Source organism: Carettochelys insculpta, chromosome 11 (genome assembly GCF_033958435.1).
Source record: "Carettochelys insculpta isolate YL-2023 chromosome 11, ASM3395843v1, whole genome shotgun sequence".
Taxonomy (NCBI): domain Eukaryota; kingdom Metazoa; phylum Chordata; order Testudines; family Carettochelyidae; genus Carettochelys; species Carettochelys insculpta.
In genome coordinates this window covers 23,092,645-23,118,359 of record NC_134147.1, presented here as the reverse complement: position 1 = coordinate 23,118,359, position 25,715 = coordinate 23,092,645, and the positions used below count along the sequence as shown (strand labels likewise).

At 40.1% G+C, this 25,715-nt stretch overlaps 2 protein-coding genes across 2 annotated transcripts in view; one reads left to right on the top strand and one right to left on the bottom strand.

The window, feature by feature from the left end:
- Positions 1-25,715, bottom strand: part of CACNA2D3 (calcium voltage-gated channel auxiliary subunit alpha2delta 3) — a 710,484-nt gene that overhangs the window by 91,879 nt on the left and 592,890 nt on the right. The gene's annotated exons all lie outside the window — the stretch shown is intronic.
- Positions 17,818-24,920, top strand: LRTM1 (leucine rich repeat transmembrane protein 1). Its single transcript, XM_075005878.1, has 3 exons — positions 17,818-17,824; positions 19,320-19,916; positions 24,487-24,920. Exons 1-3 carry the CDS (start codon positions 17,818-17,820, stop codon positions 24,918-24,920), a joined length of 1,038 nt encoding a protein of 345 aa, XP_074861979.1.

Here is a 25,715-nt window from a genome sequence, read left to right as displayed (position 1 = left end):
TGCAGTAGGTGAAAAAGGAGACCCTGGGGTCAGATGGCAGATCCTCCCTCCAACCTGGACCATCTCCCTGCTGGCCCAATCTTGCTTCTTTAAGATGGGAAGGACATTCTCACTAAGGCTACATCTACAGTAGCCCAAAACTTCAAAATGGCCATGCAAATAGCCATTTCAAAGTTTACTAATGAAGCTCTGAAATATATATTCAGAGCCTCATTAGAATGCCAGGAGCCACAGCACTTCGAAATTGACGGGGCTCCTTTTCAAAAGGACCCCCGGCAACTTCGAAATCCCCTTATACCTATCTGCTGTTAGGAATAAGGGGATTTCGAAGTAGCTGGGGTCCTTTCGAAAAGGAGCCCCGTCTGGATGACCCGCGTCAATTTCGAAGTGCCGCAACGGCCAGCATTCTAATGAGGCACTGAATATGTATTTCAGCGCTTCCCTTTATAAAACAGTGCGATAATTCTTCAGTAACACACATACCTTTAGGTCATTGACAGAATGCCCCATTCCATTAAAATGTTGACTAACTGGTTTGTGGATCTGGAGTGTTTTGATGTCTGTTTTGTGCCCATTGACCCTTTGTCTAAGGGAGTTAGAAGTCTGTCCAATATACAAAGCATCTGGGCATTGTTGGCACATGATGGCATATATGATGTTAGTAGAGGAGCATGAGAAAGTGCCTGTGATTCTGTGAGTAACCTGGTTAGATCCAGTGATGGTATTTCCAGAGAAAATACATGGACAAAGCTGGCAGCGGAAAGGGAAGCAGGTGAGCTGGCTTTTATATTCAAATTCAGCACATTAACACATGGTTTAAATCATGATAGGAACTTTCTGAGTCGCTATAGGGCCTCGTCTGCATACTTGGCTCAATCTAATTCTTGACCTTCCCTCCCACTCCTCCACTCTCTGATTTGCTCACCTTGATTATCTTTTTCTGATTTGTCCTCCTTGCTTACTGTTTTTGGTTCTCTGTGTCTTAAATATTGAGTCTGTTCTGGTCTGGCTATGGTCTGAAGAAGTGGGTCTGTCCCACAAAACCTCACCTAATAAACTATTTTGCTAGTCTTTATAGTGCTACTTGACTGCTTTTTGTTTTGATAGCGTGTAGACTAGCACGGTTTCCTCTCTGTTACTATTCTGGAAAAGCTATTCCAAAATAGCTTATTTTGAAATAATGCTGCTATACACAAAAATTATTTCAAAATAGTACTTAGCTATTTTGAAATACAATAAACTCTTGTTTAACTGGTAACAGAGAGTAAGCCATGCTAGTCTATACACTATCAAAACAAAAAGCAGTCAAGTAGCACTTTAAAGACTAGTGCTACTTGACTGCTTTTGGTTTTGTTTAACTGGTATTTGAGTAACCAGCACACTCAAATAACTGGCATATTTCACAGCCGAGGAGCTCTGGTCAGGGGACACCAGGCAGGAGCACGACGACAGCAGAGGAGCCTGATGGCTGCACTCACATGCAACACAGAGGGATGCAGGGCAGTGCTGACTGGGCTGGCCTCTCTGAGACGTAGGGCTTTGCTCTCATGCTGTGTACAAGTTCTCCATCCCTGATACCACTTCTCCATTATGACTGTTATTTTGAAATAATTTTGTTGTGCAGACCTACCCTAAAAGACAATACTTACACAAGGCCGATGGATTGAAAGCTTTGGCTTTCCTGCTTTGCTCACCATTTCTTAATTAGAAAAATCAAAGGGGCCATAAATTTGCAATGGGAAATTACAGAAATGTCGTGAAAGAGTAGAAACTGAATACCTCATCTTTGTTCTTCTGAGTTTGATGGGAGCTTGCCTAATTATTTCACTGGGAACAAAATCAGGCAAATACTTTCATTGAGTGTTTTCAAGGTGTAAAGCACTTCTAAGTAAACATTCTCAGGCACTGCACTAATTGGGGTCAGACATTGTAGGCAAACAGATTTCATTTTTAGTTTATAAACCTATACAGCAGTGATGTAGCTGAAATGTTACAATAGAACATTACATTGTAGAAATTAACTGTTTACCTGAAATACTTTGGAGTCTACTTCACAGCAATAACTGCCTTGGAGAAGACTTAATGATGACTCAGTTAAAGAAAGATTGCAGAACTACTCTCCCAAAGTGGTTATCACTTAATTTCTGTCGGGTGGAATTAGTAACCTCTCTGACCCGCTCTGGGCCGCCCAGCTAGCGGAACCGGGTAACGAGCTCCGCCTGGTATTTGTCCAGATCCTCGGAGACCCGCCCTCACGGACGGAGTGTGTTGCAGACCCATCCCACCCCCCACCAGCGGGAGAAACAGGGGTAGTGCACGTGACCTTCACCTAGATTGTTCTTAAGCCCCCCTAGCAGGCACTGGCTGGCATGGAGAACGAAGACTGAGTGGGCACTGATTAAAAGTAAAACAAAGTAATAGTTTATTTAAGGGTATAACAAAGAACAATGACTAATAAATAGAAACTATCCTATGTTAGCTAAAAAACCTTAAGGACTTACTATTATTACACGTTCCATGGTGGTAACCTGTGTTATGATCTTTATTTGACCAGAAGGCAAGATAGTTAATTAGAGCGAGCTAAAGTCTGAGGAAAAAGGTAAGGGTATTTAAGCCTTTATGGCTGCCTCCGTAGAGGTGCGGGCAAGGATTGCTAGACCCTACCCGCTAATATTTATACATATGCTTCTTCGGGACAAGGCAGGGGCGCCACTCCCCACCCACTATCCCTGACCGGGTTGCTACTCCGGCCCAAACGGATGAACCTTGGAGCCCCCACTGGATTTGCTCTCAAGGCCAACCTACAGACTGGGATACTATTGCCCCACAGCCTGTGCTTGAAGCCTTTAAGGATAGATAAGGTAAAAGGTAAGTTTGGGTGTCGGGAGACAATGCCTTCACACCGTAATACCCCTGGCATGCAACGACAGGTTTAAACTTTAACTATTTAAACGCTCTATACTATTTGTACTAACTACTATACTAATTAATTTAAACTATTAACTATAAAATATTAATTAAATGTACAGCTTAAAATTGTATAGGTATGGGTATTCAGGCCCAGCCCTGAAGGTCGGGCCCCTGGGCACTGCACTCCCCCCGCCCAGACGAGGGCACGGCAGGGGAATGACCCCTGCCCCCCTGTAATGGGTCCTGGTACCCAAAAGGTATGTGTCTCTTTAAATGTGTGATAAAAGCCAAAGCAGGTGATACAGCTTTGGGCTACGCCACGGGCCTAGTGGGAATTTTATGTATGTTGTCAGTCCGGTAGAAGTAGTCACATCCAGTGTAGCAAGCGTCGGTGTTAGGGAGTGCTGGTGATGTCACGCGATGGCGGGTCCCTGGTTACGCTGCCAGGCATGCAGTACCCCCACTGGAGTGGGGGCCAGTTCGCCACCTGGCGGTTTGGCCGAGGGACCCGCTTGCCACTCCTCGACGCAATGCGGTGCTTGGGGCCAGTGTGGCGCTGGTGCACTGGCACCGCTTCTGCACCAGTCAGGCCCCTCAGGTAGGCCAGGTGCTGTGATTTCAGCTCTTTGGCACTGCGATATTAACTGGCACCGCTCAGGCTCTTCGCTCTCTGGGAGCTGGCCTCAGGGACTGGTGGACGCAGCTTCAGCTGCCACACCTCTCTGTGCAGGGGCACAGATCCTTGCTGTACTCCCAAGGGCCGCAGAACTGCGGGCAGCTCCTGCTTATATAGTGTCCTTATGTATAATTCATGATCTAATTATAATACAAGAGTTCTATTCACCTGTTTTCAGTCAGGTCCTCTCACCTTCAGAAAATTCTGGAAACCCAGGTGTTTATCCAATGAGAGGCCATGATTTTAAACCATTGATCATGAATAATTCATGGAGTTCAGGTTACCAGGGAAACCAACTGACTTAGAGTGACCGTTGCAGGGGGCTGCTAAATGGCAGCCTATGTAACTTTAGATTTTTCATGTGCCTGCATTGATGTTTTACAGCCAAAGGCTTGGTTTCCCTGGCCCACAGGGACGATTATGCCCTAGGGATGAAAAATCCCTGACAATTTCTATGCTGAGAGATCAGTGCAATGTAAAAGACTGAGGGTGCATATACACCAGAAACTAACTTCAAACTCAACTTTGAAGTTAGGTACTACATCTAAGTATCCAGCAGAGAGTCTGCACACATCTTCCCTTACTTCAAAGTTAACATCAAAGTAGGGAGGCCAACTTCAAAGCCCTTACTCCATTCCCGGGAATGGACTAGTGCCCTACTTCTAGGTTTAACGTCAAAGTAGGGTGTGTGTAGATGCTCTACTTCGAAGTTGCTTACTTCGAAATTGTAGTTCAAAGTAAGCAACGCTGAAGTTATTTTTGGAGTGTAAACACAGCCTGAATGTTTTAAAGCATATCTCAGAGCAGTATAGATGCTTCCTTTCCAGGTCTTCTCCTGCGCTGCACACACAAACTCTTTTAATACAAATATTAATATAAATTAAATTGCCAATATTATATCAGAGTATCATCAGCTACCAGGATACAAATTAAAGGGGAGCAGTTCTCTGTTCTACCTTCTTAGGCTATGTCAGGATTAGAGCATCGACAGAAGTTTTTGTCAGACAGTATCTTCCGCTAAATACTAGTTTTGTCCACAAAACCCTCTAGTGTAGACATAGCTTTAGTAAGGGATTTAAAGGCAGGAAGCTTCTGAACTCAAGTTGTAAGTAATGAAAGTCTATTTAAATTCTCATTTATGCTACAAATAGGCATAGAAATGATTATCAGAATCAGCTATGGTTTGTCAGACTTCAATTGTTTGTTTTTAAGCATTTTTTCCATTTTATCCATTTAAATCTTCACAGTTGAAAGAAATTATGGAGGCGGTGTTGAGCAATAATTACTTAAGGACAGCAGTTGTGATTCAGAAAGCTAAACTCTTGCTCCTACAAAATACAAATTATCAGCATCATCAAATTGTCAAAGCATAGCAGGTAAACATCCTTAAACTCTATTAAGTCTTCAAGCTGCATTTTTCTTACTTTGCCTATTTGTAAATTTTATTTACTTTCAATTGAAATATTTATTCACTAGTTTGGGGTGTGTATGGGGAAATCAACTTACTGACATTTACCAATAAAATCTATTGAAGCCTAACTTAGTTGCACAGATTGCAAAACTTTTCCTATTCTAAGGGTTCGTCCACACTAGCCCCTCCTTCAAAGGGGGCACATAAATGAGCCCAACTGGTGAATAGCAATGTGGTGCCATGCTGCATAAGCAGCACCTCATTAGCATAATTCCCACCATGCACACTTCAAAGTTGTTAACTTCAAAGTGGCAGCAAGCCATGTAGCTGCAGGCACACTTTGAAGTGCCCATGCAACTTTGAAGTTCCCTTACTCCAAAATGTGACAGAGTGAAGTGGAGAAAACTTGTAGATGTCCTAGGCTCCACTTGGAATACAAGGGTTTAAGTCAAGTCAGCCAAGTTTGGTCCCATTGAGGCTGTACAGCTGGGTGTTGTTTCAAGTCCCTTTGACTGAGTCAGTCTCGGTGTCTGTGTTGCTCTGCTGTGGGCTGTGACCCAAATTTGTACCATTGCTAGGGGAGACCAAAGGTTCTGACTGAACAGACAGGGTCATGGGGTGTTCCATAGGTGATGGAGATAGGCTCAGTGGTATGATCAGCACATCAACTGGGAGTCTCAAGAAGATCTCTGTGATCGAACCCACATCAATTAGAAAGTACCCTTTGTAATTCTGATGAAAGTACTGAGATGGGAGAAGATGAACACTGAGCCAAAAACATCATTTTGGAAACTGAATAGGATGGAAAGGTCTCAAAAAATATGAGTCACAGTGATCAACCCTTTCATTCTATTTAAAAATTACAAACTACAGGAGGAAATAAAAGCAAACAAAGTATATAAAATGTTCTCTCTGATGGCCAAGATGCTAGAGATATGTGGCTAAAAGGGGGCTTCTTTTATCATGCCCTAAATTTCTTTGAAATCATGCCCTAAATTAGCTAGGATTAAAACAGAAGTGATAAAACACAAAGGGGCACACTACGCATATCTGAGGGAACGATTTGATACATTTCACCTGTATGTGTTAGGATCAAGAACTGCTAAAGAAGCAGAAGTCAGGTATAAACACTGAAGAAACAGAATGTGATCAATACTGATGTCTCTCCAATTTCAGGGGAAAAGCAAGAGAAGAATAACCTTCTTTATGCAGAATAATTGTCAATATGTGCTGAGAGACACTCAATCTGCTGTCATAGGTTTGCTAGCTGCTCAAGTAGTGCATCTGCCTGAACCAGAAATTTCATCCTTCAAATACACTAACAGCATCTGGAGAGACAGTATAATAGAATCTACAGTAAAAGCTTGCAGATGACTTATGACAGAACAAACAACTAGTAAGGTCACCTCATTTCATGACAGTTATGAAGCAGTATCTTCATTTAAACTGAATGCTTATTTTTCAGTTACAGAAAACCTTTCACTCATCACGGCAGATCACAGGCATTTGGCAAAACCCTGCTAAGATTTTTAAAATGTCTCTTGATGGGACTTAAAGGTAAAATAAGCCAGCTGCTGACATGGTATGTAAATTGTGATTCTGCGAGCTGTACAAAGACATAGGAGGAGATGGTTCCTTAACCTGAAAATCTTTTAGTTTCATCAGGCGAACTGATGGTGGGAGGGGGAGAGGCAGTTGGGAGGAAGGGAGCAGTTGCTTCCCCCTCGCCGCCTGGGCTGGCAATTCAAAGGGGCCCAGAGCTTTGGCTATTGCTGCTACTTTGGCAACAGCTGCAGGTGGAACTCTGGGTCCCTCTGAAGTGCTGCGGCACTGCTGCTCTGGCTTCGTGCTGTGAGGGAGAGTGGAGAGGCAGCACTGTGGAGAGCTGACTGCTCTTGGCCCTGCTCCCTCTGCTATTGGCCCAGAACCCTGAGAGGAGTGGAGGAGGGCCCCCTTCCCACCTTGCCCCAGGGCCTGCAGGACTATCATCATACAAGAGTAAGAGATAGCTAAGAGAGTAGCAAAATACAAAAAATACTTTTTAAACGGGATTCTCTTTTGCTTCATTGTAGTATCTGTTGCCTACCTCTTGCATGAACTTTCCTCCCAGGGCTACTGCAATTCTGACTCCACATTGCATTCTCCCAACCCCCCCGCCCCTCATTCCTTCCACTTCTGCATTATGGTTAAATGAAACTGCTGTATCTGTTAAAAGACTGTTGTTATTACTATTATTGTAACTACCCACATTATTATTTGTAACATCTCTAAGTGGTCTGTTTGGGAGGTAGTCAGCAGCAACATCACCTGTGTTTCCCAACCACTGATCATTTCTGGCCACAGCACAACTATGCCACATATGGCAAAGGGAGGAGAAGGAGACCACCCTTATACCTTTGGTTTACTCTCCAGGTTCAGACAGAAGCTTTCTGTGCAAAAAAGAATTTTAAAAACATGGGTGGGGGGTGATAGAAAAAGAACAGAAGATCCCTCAGATACTGTAGGAGCATTACGCTCTCAAGGTATGCTGCTAGCTGTGGTCAAAGAGGTGAAGTTAAAAGATCTTAATAGAGAGCTAGCTGTTGGTGAAGACCTGAAAAAAATCACAAAATTTCCAGTAATTTCTTGGAATGTATTGCAAGCAACTTTTTGTTTCAAAAAACAGTGGAACCAACTAGTGGGACAGATATTTTAGCTTTTATTCTGACCAAGAGAGATAGCTTGGAAGTCAATCTAAAAATGAAAGGCAGTTTCAGTGAAAGTGATTCTGAAACAGCAGTTGTCATAACTCTAAAGTACAGCAGACAATTTCAAAGGGAGAAGAACAGAGACACAGGAACAAGAGCATCCACATACCTCTTTGTAAAACCTATTTGATATCGAAACAGAGAACAGCATCAGTCACCACAAATATCAACCTCATTTGTGTTCACTGGAATCTTACAGTAAGCGTTTACAATATCCCTAACTGCATTTGTGAAATGGTACAATCAGAGGTTCCAGCTTCTTTTCAGCTGTCCTACTGAATATGCTTGCTGGTGATGGCTGCTGTATAATGCATATAAAATGACATTGAAGAAGATTACTGTCTGGCATTATCTAATACAGTAGGGTCTCAACATTCATGAACTTACAGTTTGTGAATTCAATTATTTGTGAACTTACGGTTCACTAATTCAATTATTTGCAAGCGGCCCCAAGTCGTCACTTCCCCCGGGCTCACGAAGGAGCACCGGTGGCCACAGCTTCCTCAGGGCCCTGGGCAGACAGTGCTGGCAGCTGCTGCTTCCCCCAGGGAGTGCCAGCAGCCACCGCTTCTGTGGGAAGGGAACACCAGTAGCCGCCCCTTTCCCTAGGACCCCAGGCAGGAGCGCCGGCAGCCTCCGCTTCCCCCCAGGGCCCCAGGCAGGAGAGTCGGCAGCCAGGCTCCAGGCACAGCGGCTGCCATATTTGGGAAATTCAACATTCGCAAGGGTTCTCAACACAAGATGCTTCTGAATGTTGAGACCCTACTGTATATGCTACAGTGTTTTTTATATGCTGTTGTACCTCTAATACTTTTCAAAATTACTGATTCGAAATTCCTTACAGAGGAAAGAGAGAAAAACTGATCTAGAGATCACACTGGGGCCTGATCCTACAAGCTACTGAAAAGAGATGGTTGAAATGTTATGACTAAACTGTTTCTACCTCCTCCCCCTTGACTATGTTATTTTTTGAAAACCAAATCATTTTGCTGAAATGTGTCAGTTATGGTGAACTTCTAATGAAACAGAGGCAGATTAACAATGGTTTCCTGACAGCTCGCCTGGGGGGTGGAGGGCTTCTGGGGAGTCTATGACTTCTGGAGACCACAACTCTGGCATGGCTGAGTCTCACCCTGGGGCTTCTATGTGCCTGGAAGCCTCAATTCCTGACCTCACAGCATTGTTGCTGGAATCCCTGGTATCTGTGGCTCAGGTCAGGGCTTCCTAACTCCCTGCAGCAGAGCTGGGAACAATATTTCCAGGAAACAAAGCTATTTTCTCTTGAACATTCCACCAGCACTGACCAGGAGCCAGGAGCCTTAGAAACCCCTAGAGCCACAGAGATTTGGCTCCCATGCTCAACATTGTTTCAAGCCATTTTAAATAAAATGTTTTGATTATTTCAAAAGGAATTTGGGATGGATTTTCTGACCTGAAACAAAGTGGGTTTTTTTTCTTTCCAAAAATGCCTGTAAAATGGGAATTCTGATTTTGGAGAATTTGACTGAGCACTTGACAACTGAGCAATCCGTCCCTGATCCAATAGATTATTTAATCATGTGTCAAACTTTTAAGCGTATGCTGAAACAAGCGTCCAGCTGCATTAGGGTCAAAATGCTTAGAACCTTGTCTAAGTCATGAGGAAGATGTCCATTGATTTTAATGGAAACTTCCTGAAAATGAAAGAGAAATACTACAGTTAAACAGCTGACAAATTTATGTCTGATTTAAATTGTGATTAAGTCCAGCATGACATGCTCTGTTGTTCATCCAACTGTTTTAATTACACAGGTATTTAGTTAATGAGAGAAATTCCTATTCTGAATCCATAAGGACTATAACTTTAAATATTCATCTATCAATTTAAGTAACTTTTTGTATAAACATGTTTCCACAAAAATGGTGGCAGAACTAAGGAAGTAATAGGTGTTAAGTATCAGTTTAATAACTCATACACTAAGCATGTTATACATACTAAAGAAACCATCTTTAGCGAAACCTCTTCTAATTTTGATAACATATTATGCACTAAAATAAACATCTTAAATGCACAGAACATTATTTTTATGGTAATGGAAAATACTACATCCCTAAATCTGTGTTGGAAATAACTTCATGGTGACTTGTGAATGAAAAATTAACTTTCTAGTATTTGTAAATGTAGCAATAAAAACAACACAAAGCAAAACACAAAGAAAAAGCTGACAAAAGAACTTGTTGTTTGGTGGATCAGGAGTCAACAATCAAGAATGATAATGAAATGGATTCCAACTTATAGTTTTCAAGCTGAGACAAAAATGATCTATAATACCTAAACAAAACAACATGTAAATCCCGTATTTGATCTCAGACATGCTTTTCCAATTTTTGTTTGCTTGATCCTTTTGTTTCTATTTCTTTTATGTCAAATAACATCTGTTTCCATTTACTGTAGGAGCAACATGTACTCACTAATTAACTTTAATCATACTTATCTGACATACATTTTATCTATCTCTACAAAGATGTACAGCACACAACAGCTTATTGTTATAAGTTGGCAACTGATTGAAAATTGAAGCCTATTTTACTGCTACTACTTGTGACAGCACCAGTAAGTATCCAGGCACCTGAAATTTGATTTCAAGGCCTCTGGCTGCAACTTTATCTAACCTGCAATTAAGTGTAAGGTAACCTAGCATCACTATTCCCTGCTGTCATTCTTGATTCCAAAGGCCTTGCATCCCTTAAACCAAATACTCTATCAAAAAGACTGGGCTCACTCTAGAAGGGGTGCTTGCATTTCAGCCAGACCATAAAAGCCTGTCACACTAGCACATGTTCCTCACCTACACGTCCCAGACCCTGCTCATGCCAAACTCCTATCAGAGTTTTGAGGGAAGAGGTTATCACAAACCAGACTCAGACAAGGCTCACAGACGAAATCTTCACATACAAACAAAATACATACAGTACTGACTCTCCTACTGGATTCATATCTTCATCTATCTCGTCTAGGTAAAACAGAAAACTGAAATCTTCCAGAACAACTGAAACAATAGGTAAATGTCTCCTCCTATCTCAGACAATGGCTCCTTCCAGATATATTAGTGGAAGGTGAGGAAAAAACTGCATAAACAGTAGTTATGGAATAAATTGCTAACAGGAGAAGTTTTTCCATAATTCATGTCATTAGTGGTTAGTTACTGGCATGAAGTGGGATGGGTTATTTAAAAAAAAAAAAAATTTTGCTTCAGTTCCTTGAAAGGTGAAAGCCAAACTGTAACGGCATCAGAAGGAGAAAAAAGAGTCACCTCTTAAATGGCACCTAACATTATTTCCCTTAAGCTGTGCAGTAACCAAGCAGAGACCCTGGCAAGGTTTGGCATTCCCAGTTCTTAGCTGGTATACCTCTCCTCATCTTCCCGGCCAGCAATCAGGAACTTGCGCCTCTCTAGTCAGCCTGAACAGGCTGACACAAAGGAGCTTGAGAAACTGGTTAGCAGTTTTTGAATTAACTGTGTCTCAGGCTGAGCTGTGATGCCTCTCAGGGAAACCCCAAATTAGGGGGCACTTCAGTAACAGCTGTTCTTACCATGAGGAAGCTACTCTGTGCTGCCCCACTTTCAGCCCACAGGACTCTGCTGTCCTCTGCAGGTCAGTGATAAGCACATTCCTACCCCAGGTCCAATGAGCATTCCTCTGGAAGGCCTAGCCCCTGATTCACTGGACACACACAGAATTGCAGGTTCCTTGTTCCTAAACAAACAGTACCTCAGAGCTTACCATTTTCACTTAAAACATGGCTTTGCTTAACACATGACCGTTTGATGCCTTCACAGAAAAAGCAGTACAAGTTTAGTTAAGAACAGTGATTCAAATGATAGCACGCAGAAATACTGGAAATGAGCAGTTACATATGAAAAAACATCCTAACACATTCTCAAGAGCCTAAACTTATCAAATGACGCATTATTGTCACAAGAGCAAAAGTTAAGCCAAAATCCTTCCAGCATCTCACAGCTAGGTTTGGTTGTCATCCTCCAGTCATGAAGCAAGCCCACTGCCAGTTTACTTCAAATATGAAAGGCACCAAGGTGTTCCAGATATATCAACAGAGAGGAAGCCATGCTAGTCTATACACTATCAAAACAAAAAGCAGTCAAGTGGCACTTTAAAGACTAGCGAAATAGTTTATTAGGTGAGCTTTCGTGGGACAGACCCGCTTCTTCAGACCATAGCCAGACCAGAACAGACTCAATATTTAAGGCACAGAGAACTAAAAACAGTAAGCAAGATTTGTCCTCCTTGCTCACTGTTTTTGGTTCTCTGTGCCTTAAATATTGAGTCTGTTCTGGTCTGGCTATGGTCTGAAGAAGCGGGTCTGTCCCACGAAAGCTCACCTAATAAACTATTTCGCTAGTCTTTAAAGTGCTACTTGACTGCTTTTTGTTTTGACAGATATATCAAAACAGTCCTTTGATCTTCCTTCATAAACAGGACAGCCTCCTACTTTGGGTTCCTTTTTGGAGATTTTGTGATCTTTTATTAATTTTGATGAGTTGGGGGCTTAATATGCAGAAGAGTATCCATTGTCAAATATACAATATTCCATTTTCATATAACCAGACAGATAATCATCTCCTGCATTTCCAAAAGGAACATATTTGCCACCTTCTCGTGAAGTGTTTTAACTCACACATATAATGTCCTGGGTAGGTACATAATTCCTTAAATATCCTTACATATATTTTGTAATGTTTATGACAATCACTATGTTACCACCTTTCAGGAGATCTCACAGGGCACCCTTCAGGAAATTATTATACATACAACTGGCACTGGGATTCCCTGCAAAGCTTTATGCACCCCATGGAACTTCCTTCTGTTGGCATTGAAAGGTTCATGGGCCACAACAGTACGTCACAGAGATTTCAACTGTGCTTATCCATTTCTGCTGGCAGGTAGGTGGGAATGGGTTGTGTGTGAAGGTTCTACTCCTTAATTTTTACCCTTTGTGGAATGTAGTTCCATTCCAGGGACCAAGTGTTACGAAGTTTTCACATTCCTTGAGCACACGGAATCCCATTAGACCCAGAAACTAAAAGTGCTTCTTGTACCCTCTGACCCTCTTGTATCAGAATGTGGCACATAGCCAGGAAAGACTGGGATAGTCTCACATGATACAACACTATGTTTTCTGAAGCAATATATTGCTTATTTTGTAAAAGGTGATGGGTGGGCTGCTCAAATACTATTAACGGGATTTATCCAGGAGTCCCATATGAAGAAGAGACTGCATTGCTTTGATTTTCATCAGATATTTCCATGACAAGATTATTCATTTAACTAATCTAACATCATACAGTAGCAGGACAGAAATACAAGATTTGCAGAATTTCTAGGTTAAGCAACTGTTGCTATTTTAGCCAATTCCACATTAAAAACAAAACAAAACAAAAAAACAAAACAGAAGAAAAGTACAGGAATTAAATGAACAAAAAGTTCTGTATTATTTTATTTACAAGCAAATTACATATGCCTTTCTGCGCTTGACATAAAATGTATTAGAAACAGAGTGCTGTAGCTTTAAAATATTTGAAATGTTGCTTATCTTCACAGTACTTTCCCACTGCTAGATGCTTCTTAAATTCACCGCATTACACTGTAAATAGAACTCTTTGCATGCATAATGCTCCTTCTGAATATAAAGTAATCAACAGTTTTTTGTTAGAACTGTGACAAACTATCATCTAATCCAGTGGTGGGCAACCTGTGGCCCATGGGCTACATGCAACTCATCAGGATACACCACTGCAGGCCACCAGACAGTTATTTACCTTGCAGCTGCCGGTGGGGATCACCTGCAGTTCTCATTGACCATGATTCACTGTTATCAGCCAATGGAAGATGCGAAAAGCCATACTTTTGGATACAAGGTAAACAACCTCCCTGGTGGCCCACTAGCAGCTTACCCTGGTAAGCCGCAGATGGCCCACAGGCCATAGGTTGCCCCCCACTCTTCTAATCATTAGCAGAATTATTGATGAGGTGCTACCACTAGCAGGCAGCAGGGATAGAGTGTATTAGTTTACTCATCTATCTTTACATCTGTGATGGGAAATATCACACGGAACATGTTATAATCTGGTACAGCAAGACACAAGTTAGCTTAAGTCAGGCGTGTCCAACCCGCAGCCTGTGGCCCACATGCAGTCCTGGACAGCTAGTAATGCGGCCCCACAAGATCGTAAACTTTTAACATTATTAGGTGATTTATATACATTAACTATATTATATATTTTATATGCGGCCCAAGACAATTCCTCTTCACTCAATGCAGCCCAGGCAAGCCAAAAGGTTGGACACCCATGCCTTAAGGGGTCACAGCAATGGTTGCTATGTGACAGCAAAAAAACAAAAGAAGATGTCAATGTTCTGGTGCCCAGAAGTAAAGCAGATTTCATGGTTACTCTGTTTTGGGCAAATCTCTACATTTGTCAAACACCTGAATTTTTAACGGACTTTTTTCCCATATCCAAGGCATTATTACTAACAAACAGGAATAGGATATGTATTCCTGGGTGGGAAAAATTCTGTTTACAAACACATACCTTCAGTGCTTTATATAAAAGGATGAAACCACCCCAACATACACAAAAGTTGAATTAACAGATTTAATCACAGGTTTCCACAGTTAAAATGATCATGAAGATTCAATGAAAAAAGCAATAGCTTCTTATATCACAATACAGAGAACATAGAACAAGCTCTGTGTTATTGTTGGAAATGAACCTCACACCATGCTTAACTTTCAATGACCTTGCCCTGTGAACATCTTTTCAATTTGTTGAGTGCTAAAAATAACACAATTCTAGCTGCAACGGATTACCCAGAAAGAGTGTAAGCCAGTTGAGAGACATTCTTTACAGCTCCTGTTAGTTTACACAAAGTGCTGCAAGAGCTCAGTAAATATTCCTGGATAGCGCACACTCATTTATATTTATTCCCTCTCTCTCCTTCTCTCTCTCATTAATTATCTGAATCACAAGCCTTTTTTCTTGACACACACATACCATTGAATTCATCGGCCCACAGAAAACTTTATTAAAACCTATGGAGAATTAAAGTGTGAAAGAATATAGACACATAGCACGGAAGAACAATACAAACAGTTAGTATGCCCTTAACAAGGTCAGGAGTTGCTAAAGGGGGCCTAATATCAGTCATCATTGATGTAAGCAATGGGCTATGTCAAGGACAGAGGACTGTCCTCCGTGAACTGGAGTGAGGCAACTCTTAAGGCCACAGGCTTCCCAACTGCTGTAGCTTCCAAAAGGAAAACATAATTATCAGATTCATGGAACACTTGTTGCTGGCAGGACTGCTGAAATTATCACAGTGGCTTGTGGTAAATCCACTTATACCTACATCAATCCTAAATAAAATGAGTCACTATTAAACCTAATATTTACTTCTATTCCTGTATGCATTGGTAGGGGAGGGATAAGGAGCACTAAGGTTTGGAAGGTTTTGTTTTAACCTTTTATATAGCTTGGTATGAATGTAAAGTAATCTACTCCTGGCCTTTAAATTCAACACAGTTGGAAAGTCAGAGCATTTAAATGTTACTGTGGTGACATGTGACTCTCGTTCATGGGATTCTTCTTCCACTATAAGTCTTTCATCTCAAACCAACATGATGTGTCATTCATCAAGAGAATAAGAAACTGTACTGTCTGTCATCTGAAGTGGTAACTGTACCGTTTTCTGGATGAAAAGGCATGATTACTTTACAGAGGGTCAATAGCTCTACATTTTCAGTCACTGTTCAGCTTTCCTTCAGTTCTTTTGACTAGTTTCAGACACAGTTCAGCAAAGCATTTCCAGATAGTAACAAAATATTATGCATTTCTCATTTTTCTAATTTTTCCTCACCTCCCCCAAATAAGTTTCTATTTAGTTATCACAGTTGAAAGTTTCCATGATTTGTGGCGAGGTGTGGGAAACTGCAAAAACTCCTCTTTGAAAATGAATCTGCATTATCAAGCCTCTTCTTCAAACTCTGGGTCAAATTCTATCTTTGTGCATGCATATGCAACTCCCACTGGAATCAACTGTAGATTCAGCAATGTATGAACTGTTGGACTAGTCTCTGCTCCTGAATGACCTACTAAGCTAAACCTGCAATTTCAGCACACATGTAGCCCAGAAGTGTCCCTTCTAATGGAAGAGGAGCTGATCTCATGAATTTCTGCATTTGTCAACAACAGATAAGATCAGCATAATGCCTATCTTGGGATGTCCATAAGGCTACAAAAACAAGCAAACAGTCTACAGTGTTCCACTTCCTGCAGATGAAAGACTGACAAGAATATACTGCACAAGTGTTCTGCAATCTACAGTAGGCCCCCATTCAATCCAACATCCTGCTGCCTCTGCCACAAAGCCCTAATTTGGGCTGGGAGCTGTGTCCATATCTATGTCCACTGTGTGCTCTCTGTGTCTGGACAGCATTTATCAGGGTATTTCAAATGAAAGAGTCTAGTGTGCACATAAAACAGGCCTTGGTCAAAGCTTTCTTGGTGAACAGTCTGGGTTGCAGATGCAGCCTGTGAAACAATCATGACTGAGTCCAAATCTTACCCCTTTCACGGCGTATTGCAAGACCCATGCTACTGATCAAGTGTTTGTCCCTGCAACTCTAAATAGAGTATAAACTTAGTTTTAGAGGCTTTCTGGGAGAAGTAGGGAATGAAATGGAGTGCTGTGCTTCCTTCACATGACAACCCTATTTATATTTATAGACTATAACTGGGGAAGAATAAAATAGTATATAAATTATATTATAAATAATATAAGGCAGAATTTGGCTGTCAATCTCCTGAAGACTCAAGCTAATGAAATCACTTAGCAAAACATGAAGTGGAAGCTCATTCTGCATCATCACATAGTTTCACAAATAAAGTCACAGTTCAGTTCATTGCTAGCTGTTTGTGTGTACCCAAAGGCAGAATTTGGCTATAACAATGTACCTGAGAGGGTTGGCATTTGAAGACGTCTGACATTTTTGATGGGGCATTTTCAAGGCTATCTTCATAACAAAATTAACCAAATGCATAAAAGTAAGTACCTTAAAGGATCTCATTATACCAGATTTCACACTCTTCTGACTATATTATTGTAGTTTTAATTATATAGCAGTCAAGGGCCATTATGCTTTTGCTATTACAATTGCTACAGAGTGAAAGTGCTATTTTATTTCTAAGGAAGTTAACAAGTGAGATACGCCAACATATTATCAAGTGAAATATAAATTTTCAACCAAATGTCATTTAAACTATGAAAACAATTGAGAAAAAAAGCAGTCTGATATTTTTAGTATCTATACAAGTATGTTTGCTATAATCACTGAAGAAGGCACCAGCTTTGTGTTCCCATGCAACAAAATCCTGTCAGCACAGCTAATCCCTTTGTATGTAAGAAGAATAAGAGCAAACAAGTGCACTGTCAAAACCATGCCATCAACACACAGGCCTGTTCCTAGTAATATTACACACTCCATTGCCTCCAATCATAACTCAGGAAAACCAGAATCCATGATCAGAGTCATCTGATCTTGAAGAATTGACATAACATGGCTAATAATCCTATAGAATTCAGAAAGAACACTGGATTTTTAAAAGGCAGCTTTATTTTTGTGCCTTGGATTTGAAGCACATTAAATAATAGACGAGGGTAGGCTACCGGGTCATGATATGTACGCGACAGCTGTCCAGTTGTCAGACACTCTATGCATGACCTGAGTAAGACAATCTCTGAGAGTAATAGATGGACAGTACGAAACAAAAGAAAACAACAACAAAAATATGACAGAGGAAATAAATGAATGCATTAACAACCAAAGCTGAAGGAGTTACTCTCTAGAACAATTAATTGAGCTCCTTTGTTAACTTTTTTAAATGAAGGCATAAAGGCATAAAGATTACAACATAGTCCAGAAGCACACTTCCAGTTGCAATCCAGCATAAGTTACTGTCTTCTTACTAAACTTGGATTAAACCTTATACAAGCAGGACAACGTGTGAACAACCATGAAAGGTAAGCTGCAATTTAATTATTAAACCTATAGTGAAGGAATTTTGTTTTGTAGAGAAATATTGACTTTGCCAACCAGTGTTTATTTTTTTACTTTACAGTGGAAGTTACTGTTTAAGTTGTTTTTCATGTTTCTGAAGCTAACTGTTGTAAAATACCACAATGCTAGAGAATGTGTTTCTTATTTTGCTTGAATGAACACAAAATTCAGGCATTATAGCAAAATTTTCAACTACATTTCCTTTCAATTGTTAAATAATAAGTGGTTTGCAAGGCGAACTGTTGTCACAGAAATCCAAACCATTCATTTACAAATTTAATGCGTTCATTACTGAAATCTCCTTCTGTTGTTCTTTTAAGATAGCTTTCCTTCTTACTAATTGATATTTGAGCTCTAGAAGTCAATATGCACTGTATCTTTTATTTTCCAAAGCTTTTAAGTAACAATGGGTGAGGAGCTCTTCTACTTTGAAATAGAGAATATTAATGATTTGATGCAACACAATATCAAAGAGGATTTATCAATCTACTGCTCTGTTTCTCCAGAGCCAAAATAATTCATACGGGATCAACATCCAAAACTCTCTAACTTATCTTTATTATTCCATTGTATGCATATCAGCATAGCTTTAGGCAGCATGATGATTTTAAAAGAATACCATTTACCACATATGACAGGCACAAAATATTATTATTTCAGTCAAAGCCAACTTGACCCCTGTCAGAAGCCATGGGAGTAGGTAATAATTTTAAATATTAAATATCAGTGAACACTCCTGTGACCTCATTTATCATTTTAACAACTCTACTTGGCAAATGTTTGCTTAGTGGATAGATGTTCAAATCTTTGGGAAGTACAGCTGGCATTTAGATAAGGGGATTTCAATTAAGAAGCATAAACAGGGGTTGATATTTTAAAGAACGGACCTTAAAAACATCTCACTTACTGGAGAGGTCTGTAAAATTTTCTTTAGGGAACCCTTAGAAGGATATGTTTTCTCTAAAAAAAGGAAAGTTTAATTCCATAAGGTGCAGCATGTAACTAAAAAGTGACTAAAGAGAACTGTGCTTGCAACTTTAACATCCAGTGCCTCAGAATCACCATCACCAGAGAAATATAAATATTACAATATCCTGGGGAATCCTATGGGAGGGTTTCATTCCTATTGGTATGCAGCAGCTAGAAATTCACCTTATCTTTATGGCAAGGGGGTTGATGTCTAAGCTTTTTAAAAGTTATTTACCTGTAAGATAAAGCAACGGAAAGTAACTCTGTTTAAAAGTAGAGAAAAGTTATTTTAGTCTACATTAAATGAGGTTAATAAATTTTTATCTGGAGTTCATTTATACTATACTGATATACTGAACTGTGAAACAGTGTGCTTTATTGTCTATTTCAACATGTACATCTTTGGCTATGCTACCAATGTACATACTATCAAAACAAAAATTATAAATGAGTTTCATCAAATTATCACTTCTTTTACTCCTTGTACAGGTGACTTGCTTTTGGTTTTGAGTATCATTGTGCTAATACATATGGTATGTGGATGCCCTGAAAAGTGCCTATGTGATCAATCTTCAAAGACAGTGGACTGCAGGAATCAAGGACTTGTTGAAATTCCCTCCCACTTACTTTCTGAAACTCTAATATTACAACTGCAGAATAACCAGATTTGGAGAATCAATCAAAATGCATTCAATGAAACACCTTTTCTCAAAATTTTGGACTTGTCAAATAATTCTCTTTCAAATTTGTCATCTGGTGCTTTCCAGGGACTACAACACTTACAGGTTCTAAACCTGACCAAAAACTTGCTTCGTTACTTAGACAACAAGACTTTCAGTTCGCTCCCTCAATTAAAAGAACTGGATTTGTCATCCAACAGTATATCAAATTTGCCTGAAACTCTAGGAAATAATACAGGAAATATATCTTTATTGTCTGTTAAGTATAATAAGCTTCAGAGACTGGACCGAGTTCTGCTGGAATCCCTTCCAAACCTGAAAGTTGTTCTTTTCAGAAATAATCCCTGGCAATGCACTTGTCATGTCATTGGCCTTAAACTGTGGTTGGAAAGCTTTTTATACAGAGGTAAGTAATTTTCTTTATTAGATAAAATAGTAAAAAATTGACTTTATATATATTTGACCTGTTCTAATGACTATGGCCCTGATATCAGAAAGCACTTAAGAATATACTTAATTCAACCTCTGCTCTGGACTAGAGGTCAGCAAATAACTGATTTTTCAGACATCTGGAAGTTCAAGAACATCAAAAATTCTGCTTGGTTGAACTGAATCCAAAAATTAAAGAATAATATTGATGAATCAAACATAACATGTAGTTTGATTAAAAACACTTCATTTCCATTTTTTTAAATGCTCATTTAAAAAAAAAAGACTTAGAGGAGGCAAATGTAACAGTTGTGGTGCCTTACTGCTTTTAGCCCAGTGGTTAGGGCAGTCACCTGGTATGCGGGAACCACGTCTGAATTCCCACATTGGAAAAAGGGATTGAACCCCACAGGTGGGTGCCCACCAGGTCTCAGTGTCTCACAGTGAATCTGTTTTTCTTTGTATCATATATATAATTTGTGCTGTGTCAGTCTGTCTGGGCAAGGTTCTACCATGTCTCACCACCTACACTGTGCCAGCCCCAGCCCCAGCTCCAGCCCCAGCCCCTCCTCCGGCCAGAGCAGGGCCTGGCCCAGACCCGCCAACACAGCCCCCCCCCATGCCAGACCCACCCCTCTCCTGGCCAGTGTGGGGTCTGGCCTAGCCCCCCAATGGAACACACACACCCCAGGCCAGCCCTGGGCCCAGCCCATGCACTTTGGATGTGCTCTACAACAAGTTTCTGTCTAGCACTTTCTTCCAGCTCAACTTCTGCTTGCAAGTGGAGCTGCAACTGGGCCTCTAGTAAATTATTAATCATTGAAACAGGGACTTCAGTTTGGGACTGCCCTGACACTGGGTTAAAACTTAAAACACAGAAATACACAATATCATGGTAAAAGAAAATATGAAGTTTATATGTAATTTAGAAGAAGCACAAAGTCGTTTGGCCATATTTCCACCTGCTTTTAAGTTCCTCCATGTATAAATCTATGAGTTATTCCATGTAAAAGCAGTACTTTTCTTTTGTGCAAGTTAGAAGTTCTCCTTCTGCTTTTGAATGGCATTACAACGCTTTGTTCTGAGCAACGCTAAACTCCAAGATGATTAGATAAAAGAAAAAATCACAATTCCAAAATGTTTAAAATTTTTTAAGTTTGTCTGTTTCATATTCAGGATAGGCAGTGAAAGGTATTAAACATTAAAGGATGACGCGGCACTAATTGCTGTGGGAGCTAGACAGACTTTGAGAAATCAAAAGAACAAGATAATCCTATTTTCTCTAAAATAAGCATTGATGCTTGAATGTGATATAACTATTTCCTTGGTTTACTATGTAGAGGTCTATATATCGGCACTGTAAAATGCAGCAGCCCATATGACAATGCTCTGGGTCTTCTGTTTGTACTCTGTAACACAACTGTTATTCAGGATCCATTGATTGCCTTAACTCATATGTGCAGGAATCTTAAAGATGAGATTTGATTTATGTGCAGAAGGCTGTGCCTACACAGAGTTGCTTTATTCATTCAACAAACAAGAACTAATGTAGAACTAATCTCCACTCAGTTTTTTTTTCCTTTAACAGATTATTTTTAAGTGAGTATGTGCAAGAATAACTTTAAAATGCTGCACTTTGGTTACTAGAAATGTTTAAAGTTCTATGCACACTTTCTTTTTAAATTGAAATGTATATAATTAACAATCTATGTCTAATTAGCGAATTAGTAACAAATAGTTAAGTCTCCAAATTCTCACTACCATCCATTGATAAACAGAGCATGCCACAGGTAATCACTAAACTACACGAACATACATGTACCTCAAAAGTGTATTTTTAATTCAGGAATTACCACCACGAGCAGAGACTTATTTCTTTCCACAGTATCTCTCTTTTTGTGCTGTGACCTCATTTCTTTAGGACCATCAAATCATTGGGTGAGTTTCTCAGCATACCCAACGCAGGGGGAAAACAGCATTTATGATCCGTCTGAAAGAGACGTTTAGCATAAAGGGGAATCCCCAGGACAAATTAAGCCTCTGCAGCTGCACGCACCTCAAAGGCCACCTTGAGGCTGTTCTAAATGGAGGCACAATTCCCAGTCCTTCCAAGAGCAGGAAATTGCATGGATGGTCTGTGCTAGAAGCATCCATCTATGTTAGAAGCAGCACTGGGGCAGATAAGGATCTGGTCCATTGGATCTATATTAAAGCACATACGTTTAATTCCACTGACAATCAGTAAATGCCTATTACTGCTAGATAAGAGGTGGAAGATGGTATTAGTTACAGAAAACTAAACTAGTCTTTTAAGCCAGTAGCAATATGTGGAACTTGTCAAAATATTCAATGGGTTGAGTTGATAGAGTGCATCTGTAATTTAACTAATAAAAATTAGTCTCCCAAAGGCTCTCTTTCCCATGGTTAAAATACTACTACTTTCCGGACTGTTAAAATATTAAGTCATTTATTTCAGCCCCCGGGGCTTTTGTTATATTTTACTCAGCATATTCCCTGGAACAAATCTTAGCAGGGGTTCTGAATTCTGTATGCAGAAAAAAGAGTAGTTATCCAAGATAAGCATATCACACTATCTAAATTACAGTGCCAGGTACACAGCTTCTTTAGCTTACCTCAGAAATACAGCCACTGTTTGGCAATTCAGTGATTTATGTTCTTGTAGGCTTTGTGTGAAACAAAAGTGAGATGTCTAGACTAGAGGGAACTTTATCATCAGAAGTTTTTGTCGGCCAGACCACCAAACTGAATCATAAGAGAGATATGCTCGGTCAGCAGAGAGCAGCCAGACTGTCCAGCCACTCTATCGGCAAAATGGCCAACCAGAGGCACAGCAGACAGGGCTGCCTGGTGTCCAGGAAGCCCTTTCAGTTAACAGAAGGGCACCCAGAACATCCAGACCAGCTTTTTGTCAACAGATCTCTGTTGATGGAGGCCTTCCTCCTTGTGGCGAGCAGGGTACAGCTGTTGACAAAAGTGCTGTGTTCTGTTGAATTGCTGTCAACAGGAAGCCCTTGAGAAGTTGGATACTCCATAGGTTTTGTCGACAAAATGGCTGTTATGTTGACAAAACCCTCTAGTCTACATATGGGCAGATTTGCACAAATGACAACGAAGTGCAACAAATAAAGCCATTTTAAAAACCAGTGTTGGAAGAAGTCTAGATATTCTATACTGTAGTATTTCTCTAGTATTACACTTTTGTGACTTGTAACAAACCAGAATGAGTTATGTTTTTGCAACATGGTAGTTGGTCCCTAAAATGAAACTGGGCTCATCTCTTGTGTTCCAGTTAAGTGTATCCTAGTTTGATGTAGTGAGGTGGGTTGGGCTGGCCCCAGAAAGTTATAAATGAGAGTTTAGAACCCAGGACACTGACAGGGTGTTCAACAGGTACAAATAGTCCTGAGAATAAGGAATGCTCAGAGGAAGAGTTGCCCCTGAAGGAGAGAGCAGTGAGAGTTCCCTGATTGAGCCATGGAGCCAGATCAATGCTGGTGAAGGCAAAAGGTAGGGAAACCATCAGAAGATCACCTACAAGCTTCTCAAAACCCAACAGTAATGATCAGAATGGCACAGGGAGGGCTGTGCTTCAGTAGTGTGAAAAGGCTCCTTCATTCATATCCCCATGCATTTAGTTCACCCATTTAGCAAACATCAGGCACCAACCCTATAGATTGCATGGGGCATGGGTCACTTGCAAGCTTAAGCTAGTGTAAACAGTGGATTCTCTGAAATCATGACTTCAATAACTCAGCCAGAGGTTATGCGTTTATTAACAGACTTGGTCTAGGAGGTCCTGTGGCCTGCAACATGCAGGTCAAACTAGACGATCATAATGGTCCCTGCTGGCCTTAAAATCTGAGTCTGTAATAAAATACACAAGATATGCCATATGGACAAGTTTGAAATTAGAAAATTCAACTGCTTTATTTCTCTAACTTTTGTATGGAGGATATTGCTTTTTGCATGTAACGTGAATGTTGTTATACTTTTAGAAAGTATACAGAAGAAAATAAAGTCATATAGAATATTTTATTTTCACAATTTATAACATAGCCAATGGTAGCATAAAATGTCAGAACGATCACTACCGCATGGAATATTCCTGTGACTGCTAATAGGAAAAAGTTTACAAAAGAGATATTGTTTCCATATATGTTTATTAAAAAGTTCTGGTAACAATGTAACTGGCAACAATATCTCTTTGTTTTCACGTACGGCTTTATTCCTGACTATTTTTACATTGGGTGGGGGGCTTTGGTTTTACTATAAACATTGATAAAGTACAGGTAAGTTTACTCCTAATGAATTACTGGTTACAAGCAATTGCTTATTTGAGCATATAAAAGTGTTATAATCCTAGTTTTTAACTAACTGAAAACATTCATAAAATAATATATGGTTGTAAATTCTTTTCAAAGTAGAAAAATGAAGCAGTTCATAAATTCCACTGGGCTTTTTTGAGTTTTTACATAAAGAAAATTCAAAAGGACAATGAGCTCAAGACTTTAATATGTTCTTTTCAGGAGGAATAAGTGATGGCGTTCTATGCTCAACACCAGAAAACCGGAAAGGAAAGGACCTCCTCAAAATTCCTTATGAGATGTATGGAGCATGTCCTCCTACAGCTGCTCATGTTCATCTGGCTAATACTGATCACCATAACTCTGAGTATAGAAGTTCTCAGAAGATGGCTCATCACAATGAAAATGGAGAGAGTAGCCATTCAGACTGTGAACCTAAACCAAAGCCAAGGCCAGTTAGTTTGCGTCATGCAATTGCCACTGTAGTAATCACTGGAGTTGTCTGTGGAATTGTGTGTCTAATGATGTTGGCAGCTGCTGTGTATGGTTGCACCTATGCTGCAATTACTGCTAAATACCACAGAGAACACTTGGCCCCAGAAACAGAACAGGGGAGTCCTGAGGAAAAAGAGCCATTTGATAGTTCCTTGGCTTAAGTTTTTTTTTTGGTTTTTTGTTTCAGTCATATAAGAGTCCTCATTTCAGTCAGAAGCTTAGTGTCAAGTAAGATTGATGTACTTATTACTCCTGTGTTTTGCTTTTTCACATTAAACATGTTCCTGTAAAATAGAAACTCATTCCTGGGAAGACATTTTTGAAGAGAGGTTAAACTGATTAAATAAATATCTTATTTATTTTTTGTGCAGGCATACATTCTGAAGTATTACCTGACTATGGCTATGTCTACCTGCCCCCTTCTTCGAAGGGGGCATGGTAATAAGGCTGTTGGGAGATTACTAATGAAGTGCTGTGATGCATATGCAGCACTTCATTAGGCTAATTCTTCCCCAGGGAAACTTCGAAGTGTCAAATTCTGAAGTGCCAGCATGCGTGTAGCTGGGGGCACTTCAAAGTGCCTTTACTCCAGGCTTCATTAGTAATCTCCCATCAGTCTGATTACCATGCCCCCTTGGAAGAAAGGGGAAAGCGTCGATGCAGCCTACGTGAGTTTGAGGTTAATTAGTTCTTCACAGAACCACTTGCAAATATTCTGCACAACAATAAATAGTCCCTTTTATAACATTAGTACAATACATGGCAATAACTGACAGTCACTAGCTATCACCAATGAGATTTCTGGAATGGAAAATTCAGAACAATTTTTAAGTGGCTTAATAAATCTTACTTAATGCATACCTAATGAACATAAAACAGAACAGTAACCTTTACGTACCCATCATAATAGATAATAGTAGAACTGGCCAAAATGTTCACTGAAAGTAACTGACCCA